Source organism: Garra rufa, chromosome 10, assembly GCF_049309525.1.
Source record: "Garra rufa chromosome 10, GarRuf1.0, whole genome shotgun sequence".
NCBI classification, from domain to species: domain Eukaryota; kingdom Metazoa; phylum Chordata; class Actinopteri; order Cypriniformes; family Cyprinidae; genus Garra; species Garra rufa.
The window spans coordinates 35,630,854-35,640,875 of record NC_133370.1 but is presented as its reverse complement, the minus strand read 5'-3'; the positions used below and the strand labels follow the sequence as shown (position 1 = coordinate 35,640,875).

The following is a 10,022-nucleotide window of genomic DNA, read 5'->3' as shown; positions in this document are numbered from 1 at the left end:
GCCTGTCTGTCCACCCACTCAGTTCTGCGTTCTGGTCACCTCATGGGTTCAGAAAAAAATGAACTCGGAGGATGGGAAATAAGTCAGAAAATTAGTCGGTGTTATCTCAGTAGGGTAGCGCGAGATTGTTTTGGCCAACTACATGGAGCTTAAATTCTAGATGCTGTCTGTCAATATAAAACCATGAGACAGGCAGTAAATCAGACTTTTTCTTTTTCATGTTTGAACAGTTGTTTTATGAAGGAAGATTAGTTTGGAAATACAATTACGGTTTTATTAAGGTTTTAAGCATGATCTTTATTGATTCTGGGGATAAAAATGTTTTACATCTTTACCTGAAAAGTTTTAAAAAGGCAAATCTATTATTTCATTACATTTTAATTAATGTTATCATTAATACATTTAAATTTTGTGATTCAGGTTTTGTTGATATTTATAAAAAGAAAAATCAGGCTAATTCGAAATAATTCCTTAATACATAACCTTTTGTGTTTTAGCTTTGTATCCTCATAATACAAGTTTTGTTATAGCTAAAGTCAAAAGTTTACATACACCTCACAGAATCTACAAAATGTTAATTATTAACAAAATAAGAGGGATCTTCCAAAATTGCATGGTATTTTTTATTTAGTACTGACCTGAATAAGATATTTCAGATAAAAGACATTTACATATAGTCCACAATAGAAAATAATAGTTTAATTTATAAAAATGACCCAATTCAAAAGTTTACTTGATTATTAATACTGTGTTGTTACCTGAATTATCCACAGCTGTGTTTTTTCTTTTCTTTTCTTTTTTTTTAGTGATAGTTGTCCATGAGTTCCTTGTTTGTCCTGAACTGTTAAACTGCCCTCTGTTGTTCAGAAAGGTCCTTCAGATCCCACAAATTCTTTGGTTTTCAGTATTTTGTGTATATGAACCCTTTTCAACAATGACTGTACGATTTTGAGATCCATCTTTTCACACTGAGGACAACTGAGAGACTCATATGCAACTATTACAGAAGGTTCAAATGTTCACTGATGATCCAGAAGGAAAAATTATGCATTAAGAGCCAGGGGTGTAAACAGAATAAAGATACATTTATACAAAGTATACATTTTTCTTAGTTCATTACTGCCCTTCAGAAGATAATATAGAAGATACTCGTCGGGTCTTGCATCATGTTTCATTCTGAAGCATCAGTGAGTGTTTGAACTTTATGAAATAGTTGCATTATGAGTCCCTCAGTTGTCCTCAGTGTGAAAAGATGATCTCAAAACCATACAGTCATTGCTGGAAAGGGTTCAAATACACAAAAATGCTGAAAAACTAAAGAATTTGTGGGACCTAAAGGATTTTTCTGAAGAACAGCAGGTAGTTTAACTGTTAAAAAAACAACAACACAGTATTACAAATCAAGTGTATGTAAACTTTTGAACAGGGTCATTTTTATTTAACTATTATTTTCTCTTGCTGACTATATAATAATATCTTATTCAGGTCAGTACTAAATAATAAATAACATGCATTTTTTATTATTTTGGTAAAATAACATTTTGTAGATTCTGCAAGGTGTATATAAACTTTTGACTTAAACTGTATTCGTTGCACATTACATTGCAAACATATTCCAATGTGCATTTCCCCCCCTGCAACTAAATGTGGAATTTACTTTTCTTTATTTACTTTATAAAAAATGTGACATTTTGCACTCTATGTTTTATAGAGGGTTTTGTTTCTATTAGTGAAAAACAAAAGTTCGTTATTTAGCAAAAATCTACAAGACCTTCTACAATGACCCAGATAAATACAAAACCTATATTGACTCTTAACCGCTCAGTACTTCACAGTTCACTTGTTTTTTCTCTCTTTCTGTGAATTGGGATGCACCGCCAGTGCAGTGATGGAGAGATTCTATGTGTTATACTGACATCCAGCGGTACTGCAAAAATGGACGTTGTTTACGTCCATATTAGGCTCTACAATCAGGAATATCCTTTTAATATGTGCTTGACCTTCCCTCTATATCTGTGTCGTTCTCTAAAACACAAATTCACTTCGGCTGAAAAACAAATACTACTTGAAAAATAAATATTATACATAAGAGAAACTAAAAACAGCTAACTTCCTGCCACACTCAATATGGCAGACTACTGCAGCCGGATTTGAACTTTTAGTTTCAACGAGAACGTAGTGACGTTCATAGGCAAAAGAAACCAAAACTGGCTGAATGACATGTAAACTTAAGCGATGGAAGAAGCAACAGATATGATTTCCCTCTTATATTGTAAAATTACTTGACGCTGAATGCATGAGCAGTGCTCGTGCAGTTAGAGGATGTCGCGCGTTACAGCTGATCTGAAGTATCAAACACTTCTCGAGGTAGGTTTACTGTCAACACTAGCGAGGAAGCTATGGTTTACCAGACTGTAATTGTTCATTAGCTAATACGTTAATTATCGGTAGTGTAGTATTAAGGATGACATACTGAACTACTTAATTTAGTATAGTTGTCCGGTCGGAAATCATGATAAAGTCCCTTATAAAATATGGGTTCTCCTTTCAGAATCTTCTGTCAATTTTGTCGTTTACTTGTTTTCTTGTTTACTTTGTTTTTGGTAGTGGTGATTAATACCAGGTTGCCACAGTTTTGTTGTAAACACAATGGCTGTTATTGGTTGCCATGTTAAATTTGTCTTGTTTAGGTTGTGGTGCATCCGGATCTTCTTGTTTACTGATCACTATCTTTATATTTTCCTTATAGTGTAATTACTGTTACCCGGATGAGGTCCTTGATGACATCAAAGATGTGTCGACAGATTTCCCACACCTGCAGCTATATGTGGACTATTATCGTAAGTATATCTTTGAAAGCACACCAGGGCTCTGGCAACATATGTTTGTGAACCTGTAGTTAAATGGGTGTGTGGCTGTCATTTCACTCTATGGGAATTACAGGACAGGTTCACTTCCAGAATAAAAATGTCCTGATTTACTCACCCCCATGTCATTCAAGATACTCATGTCTTTCTTTATTCAGTCGCAAAGAAATTAAATTTTTTGAGGAAAGCATTCCAGGAATTTTCTCCATATAGACATTTTTCCTGAACGCGGAAGTCACGCCTGACTCTTAACCTGAAGAATGTTTTACATTTCCGGTCTCCAGAGTTGCTAGACAAATAAGCGTATATTCCGAGCTGTTAATCTAATGTTAAACCTATTAAAATGTTTTTAAAAAGCACATGGCTCTATAGCGCCATACCATTGCAATGTCGCAATGACCGTCATTTGTCAGTGCCTCACTCCTCAAAGTTTAATAAGTGTGTAAATGACACAAAACTGCCGACGTTAGCTACATTAAAAACAGATCGACGCTATTTGAATGGGTTCCTATGGAGACCGGAACAGAAGAGCATCTAATCTGACTCTAGAATTCGTAATGGCGGCGCTCATCGTTTACTCAGGAAAAAGGTCTATAATGTTCTTCAATGGTGGCCAATAGGGTTGGGAATCGAAAATCGATTCCGATTCTGGAATCGGATACTTAAGATAAAGAATCGGATACTTGTTATAATATTAAAATTTCGATTCCTCGTTTCGATTCCTGGTTGCATTTTTTTCATCTAGTGATCTGCCAGGACCTTCCGCGCGTGCAATCTGCCAGGACTTTATGTGGTAATGTAAACATCAGTCGAAAAGATGGATCACGGTAAGCGTTTAAAAGTGTGTCTACGCTTTGTAAAAACCGAAGACAAATCTACCGCTGCACGCAAACTTCATCTTAGAGATCTGCAAGGGACGGATTTTAGTCCTGCGCCCGCCCACTCCAGAAGGAATATATGTTATTTCGTCCCGCAAAAGCCCACATAAAAGTCACTTATACCCCCGCGGGAAGACAGGTATCTACTTTATCTCTTGGCTGCATGAAACAAACCCTCTCGGTAATGTAAAGGCAAAGATGACCAGAGTAATAGTAACGAACTCGCGCGTGCCTAATGTGTTCATTCTTGTATATCGGAGTCGTACATTAGGCACGCATAAGTCCGCTGTTGATTCACAAACTATTCATGCTTTCGGTGCTCTGATCCATAGTATTTTTGCGTGAAATTTCAAAATATTTGCATAGTTTTCAAAATGAATGTCCTGTGAGTTTTTTTATAATGAATGCTTACCCATAGAGGTGGATCTTGTAAGGGTCAGTGGTGTTTAAGCACATATGAGCACCAGCATAAACAGATTTACAATGTATTTACTGTATTTTTCATTTATATGTTTATTTTATAATAAATACAAACAGTAGATATTCAGTCACTTAAGAAAGAGTACTCTGAAGTTGTGAAGAATGTCTGAATTAAATAATTTAGGTGCTTTAAATCTGTATGTGTGTATTCATGTTAAAAAGTTAGAGCAGAGGATTTTCTTTTAAATTCAAAAGTATAGCTTTAATTTAAAGTTTGTTTGATTTTTTTTTTTTATAACATGCAGGAGAAAAATAAAAAGGCAAAACAAATGTTTAGGTTAATAAAAAAAGTTTCAAAAATAAACACTTTAGAGGAAATGTCAGGCATAGGGGGGCCTTGCAAAATTGACCCGAGAAGAAGGGGGCCCTGATATAAAAAAGGTTGAGAACCCCTGTAATAAAATAATATGTTGCAAGCTAGCACTGAAAATAAACATGTTTAATATATTAATGTTTGACTTTTGTGTTTGTTGTTGTTGTTTTTTTTTTACTAAATCGGAATCGAAACTGGGAATCGAAAAGAATCGGAATCGATAAGTGGAATCGGAATCGGAATCGAAATCGATAAAATTCAAACGATACCCACCCCTAGTGGCCAACAGGTTGAAGGTCCATATTGCAGTTTCAGTGCAGCTTTAAAAGGCTCTACACAATCCCAGCCATGGAATAAAGGTCTTATCTGATGAAACGATTGGCCATTTTCTTAAAAAAATAAAAATGTATATAACCACAGTTGTTCATCTTGCACTAGCTCTGCGATGCGCATGTGTGTCTTCATCTTGGAAAAGTCACGCATGGTTAGTTCTTCATCTGTGTACTTCGGTTCAAAAAGGTAGGGTATAGCAAATCTCATTTTCTCCTCCAACTTCAAAATCATTCAACATTCAACAAATTTTTTTGTAAAGGGCGTTTGATTTCTTTGCACATTTGCTTTGTAAACACTGGGTTGGTACTTCCGCCTACATCATGTGTGCACGATTATGTAATGCTAATGCATTTGTGGTTAAAAAGTATATAAATTTTTATTTTTCTTTGAAGATGACCAATCATTTTGCTAGATAAGACCCTTATTCCTCAACTGGGATCATGTAGAGCCCTTTGAAGCTGCACTGAAACTGCAACCTATTGGCCACCATTGAAGTCCACTATATGGAGAAAAATGTTTTCTCAAAAACCTTAATTTCTTTTCGATTTAAGACAGAAAGACATTAAAATCCTGGAGGGCTTGAGAGTGAGTAAATTACCAGGAAATTGTCATTCTGGAAGTGAAACCTCTCCTTTAATAGGAGCTAATTGGGAGCTAGTTGTCTTGATAACTAGGTCCAATTACAGAAATGTGTCTTTTCTCTAGCAGTGGTTTGTCTTAACATGTTTGTGAATTCTACACTGACACTTCAATATCATACATTTTTGCTATGACAGTGAACACAACAGAACCACAAGGAAAGTTTTAACCAAATTTCTTTATTGTCAGATCAGGGCAAGTTATCACATAGATTGATATTTAAAAAAAAATGTAAACAATGTAATAATCTAAAAAAATTTGTTTGCCAAAACATTAGTTTTATGTAACTCTCTATGTTACCATTTACATATTTGCTGTTCCATGAATTTCTTTGTGTTTCATAATTATATTTTGCTAACAGGTCTATAATAGTCTACATAACCCACAATTGGTTTATTTTTCCCTAAGTAATGTTCAATAGTATTCACTAAGTTGTGATGCTTTTTCAGGATTCTTTGATTAATAGAAAGTTCAAAAGAACAGCATTTATTTAAAATCGATTATTTGCTTATTTTTCAAATACTTTTATAAAATTATAAATGTCTCTACTGTCATTTGAGAATTTTAATGTGTCCTTGCTGATTAAAAGTATTTATTTATTTATGTTAATTTATTTTTTTAAGTCTTACTGACCCCAAACCTTTGAACTATAATGTAGTTATCATCATGGTTATCATTTTTGATACGAATGAGCCTTGTTTGTGCCTTTTTCAATGCAAAAATATGCCATTTTCTGTGTATGTGCAAGACTTTCAGTTCATTAGCTGCTGTAAGGAAATAATGAGAAGAATAGCAAAGTGCAGTAAACAGTAAAACTGTTTGCACTACAAACCAGTGTTTTCATAATTAAGATAATTCATTAAAAAATATATGGTAAGACACACCAGTTTGCAATATCAAGCAGCAACACAAGCTGTTTGTACAGCTAAAAATAACTGGAAGCAAATGACACCAGAAGCCAGACCCATTAGGTTTACAAATGGCCGCACCCACTCTTATGGAAAAAATAAAGTAGATGCTAAAATAGACTTTTAAAACTAAATGCACGCTAAGAAATATTCATATTCCATAAAAAATCGTTCAAAACAAGTGTAGACTTTTTGCTTACCTGTGCATATTTTCTTTCATGTGTATTTCCTGAGTTCAGCTCTCTTCTCTTTCTACAGTCTATCCCAACAATGATAAAAAGAAGTTGGTTTATTTGGGTGGCACCGTTCCTGTACCATATGAAGGTAACTGGTTTTAGTAGCTTTACTGTAACCTATAATTAATTCCAGTGTTTGTAATTGCTTTCCACTAACTGAAACTCATATATCATGTTGTTACAAAGGTGCTACGTACAACATTCCTGTTTGCATCTGGATCCATGAGACCCATCCCAAAAACCCACCCAGGTGTTTTGTCTGCCCTTCACCCTCCATGATCATCAATTCTAAAAGCAGCAATGTTGATGCCAATGGCCGCGTTCTTCTCCACTGTCTCAGCAACTGGAAGATTGTAAGTCAGTTAGTTATTACACATTTTCTTATTTGAAGTTATTCATTTATATATTTCATTTTGGATTCAAACGTTTGATTTCAGGGCTGGTCGAACTTGTCAATAGTTCTGGAAGAAATGATTGCTGCCTTTCAGCGTGAAACTCCTCTTTTTGCCACCTATCCAGTCAGAACCCCTCCGCTACATTCTCAAGGAAAACCCCTGCAGGCTGAACTGGTAGTTCAACCGAATCCTGTTTCATCCTATGGCAGGTCAGTGCTTGTTTGAGTTCAGTCATTCTTATCAAAAGTGTTTGACACTAGTTTCTCAGTTTTGTAATGATCAGTGGATACTGATGTAATCTCCAGTCTTCTTTTTTGTTTGTTTGTGCTGCAGCTGGCCACATACAGGCAGCAGTTCAGTGCAAAAAATGTCAACAGCTCAACATGGAGCGTCCGTCTCATCTTTGCCTCAGCATGCCAACAACAGTAAAGATTGATTTTCTGCTGAATACTAGTCTTGCCTGAATTGTTCACTATTTCAGATTTTCAGTTTTATGAAAAATATTTTGTACTTTCTATATACCAGTTTTAATGTCGCTGAGATACTCATAGTTTTATGAATACTTTGAATTAGTTTTTATTTTTATGTTAGATTTAGTAATTTTGTTGTGTTTTTGTCATTTGATTATTTTTTTACATACACTACCAGTCAAAAGTTTTTTGGACAGTTACGATTTTCAGTGTTTTTTGTTCTGCTCACCAGTCCCAGAATTTTTAGCATCATTACTCCAGTCACATGATCCTTCAGAAATTATTCTAATATTTTGATTTTCTGTTCAAAAAACCGCAGCAAATAAACATTTATTATTATGTAGAATTTTTTTCAGTTTTTTTGATGAATAGAAAGTTCAGAAGAACAGCATTTATCTGAAATAGAATTTTTTTTGTAACATTATAAATGTCTTTTTGATCACTTTTGATCAATTTTAAGTATCCATGCTAATCTTTGAATCTTTCTATCCATGAAAGAATCCTGAAAAATAATAATAAATAAATAATAATAAGAAGAAATCAGCATATTAGAATGATTTTTGCCAATTTAGCTTTGATCACAGCAATAAATTACATTTTAAAATATATTTAAATATAAAGCAGTTATTTTAAATAGTAGAAATATTTCACAATATTACTGCTTTTGCTGTATTTTGGATCAAATAAATGCAGCCTTGATGAGCAGAAGAGACTTTATAAAAAAAAAACTTAAGGTACTTACTTAAAAAAAAAAAACTTCAACCTACAATTTTAACTTAAACTTAAAACTTATAAAATTTGACTGGTAGTGTATGTCAATGTCATTTTTATTCATTTTTATTTTAGTTTTAGTTATTTTAGTACATGTAGTTGAACTAAATGGATAAAAAAGAAATATTGCCTTCGCAACTGGCTGAAATAAAATCAAATATATAAAGCTGAAACCTGATCTTGGAAGCAAAAAACATGCTGATCTAATTTGTTGTTTAAATTTATTGGCTTAGTGCCATAAATTGTTTTAGACTTTTGTTTTCTATTCCTGGCTAACCATAAAGTTTCTTTTCCAAGGTCTACCCAAGAGTACAAAGTCCCAGATAAACCTGCATCAAGCCAGTGAAACAGAGATGAGCGGGGTAAGGAGATCATACACGCAAGAGCTGCTGGATTTCGGGATCACGTTTGGTGCGCAAGCTTTGGAGACCAACCACCAAACAAACCCATTTATTTCTCCTGCCTCAGGTAATATGTTTTTGGGTTTCTTAAAAATTATTCAACTGTAATATTTTAAAACACCCTTCATAAATATTTGAATTAATTAAGGATTATCTCTGCTTCAGCTCCCACCAGCAATGCTTCTAATGTTGATGACATAGACGACCTGTTCAAAAGCCTTCAATTACAACGAGTTGTCAACATGTACCAATTGAGCAACAGGGAGAAAGGTAAAAACACATAATTCAACATTGTTCTTAAGTCTCAATGAATGAAGTCATTTTTCTATACAAAAGCCTTGATCTTCCAAGCTTTATAATAGCAGTGAATGAGTTTTGAGATTTTGAAGTACAGTAAAGTGCATCCATCCATCATAAAAAAGTACTAAACAAAGGCTCCAGGGGGTTAAAGGCGTAGTCCACTTTCCGAACAAAAATTGTACAGATAATGTACTCACCCCCTTGTCATCCAAGATGTTCATGTATTTCTTTCTTCAGTCGTAAAGAAATTATGTTTTTTGAGGAAAACATTTCAGGATTTCTCTCCATATAATGGACTTCTATGGTGCCCCTGAGTTTGAACTTCCAAAATGCACTTTAAATGCAGCTTTAAAGTGCTCTAAATGATCCCAGCTGAGGAATAAGGGTCTTATCTAGCAAAACGTTGGGTTATTTTCTAAAAAACATTTATATACTTTTTAATCTCTACACAGAGTACACACAGAGCTAGACAAGACGAGCATTTGAGGTTAGAAGGTATATAAATCGTAATTTTTTTTAGAAAATGGCCGATCGTTTTGCTAGATAAGACCCTTCTTTCCTCGCCTGTGATCGATTAGAGCCCTCTGAAGCTGCATTTTGGAAGTTCAAACTCGGGGGCACCATAGAAGTCCAATATATGGAGAGAAATCCTGAAATGTTTTCCTCAAAAACATAATTTTTTACGACTTAAGAAAGAAAGGCATGAACATCTTGGATGACAATGGGGTGAGTACATTATCTGTAAATTTTTGTTCTGAAAGTGATCTTCTCCTTTAATAAAGGCCTTCTGAAGCAAATCAGTGCATCTGCATAAGAAAATATCTATATTTAAAACTTTATAAACTGTAATCTATAGCTTCCACTAACTGTCGTACATGCGTTCACGAGAGAGTGGCGTTCCAGCGGATGACATAGAATGTAGAATTGACGAATGCGGAAACACAGTGGACAACTTGCATACAACAGTTAGCAGAAGCTAGAGATTCTGGTTTATAAAGTTTTAAATATGGATTTTTTTTTTTTTCACAAAT

The 10,022-nt window shown here is 34.3% G+C and overlaps 1 protein-coding gene across 1 annotated transcript; it reads left to right on the top strand.

The window, feature by feature from the left end:
- Nucleotides 1-2,188: 2,188 nt before the first annotated feature.
- LOC141343507 (uncharacterized) lies at nucleotides 2,189-8,982 on the top strand. The gene is made up of 8 exons (XM_073848068.1): nucleotides 2,189-2,367; nucleotides 2,750-2,840; nucleotides 6,677-6,742; nucleotides 6,841-7,007; nucleotides 7,092-7,258; nucleotides 7,383-7,474; nucleotides 8,588-8,758; nucleotides 8,857-8,982. Exons 1-8 carry the CDS (start codon nucleotides 2,323-2,325, stop codon nucleotides 8,973-8,975), a joined length of 918 nt encoding a protein of 305 aa, XP_073704169.1. The 5' UTR covers nucleotides 2,189-2,322; the 3' UTR covers nucleotides 8,976-8,982.
- The last annotated feature ends 1,040 nt before the right edge of the window (nucleotides 8,983-10,022 follow it).

Excerpts from the sequence above, each read along its gene's own strand:
- LOC141343507 (XM_073848068.1), top strand. The coding sequence starts at position 2,323 with ATGTCGCGCGTTACAGCTGATCTGAAGTATCAAACACTTCTCGAG. Across the intron at positions 2,368-2,749 it reads AGTATCAAACACTTCTCGAG|TGTAATTACTGTTACCCGGA; the intron begins GTAGGTTTACTG and ends TTTTCCTTATAG. Across the intron at positions 7,259-7,382 it reads CCTGTTTCATCCTATGGCAG|CTGGCCACATACAGGCAGCA; the intron begins GTCAGTGCTTGT and ends TTTGTGCTGCAG.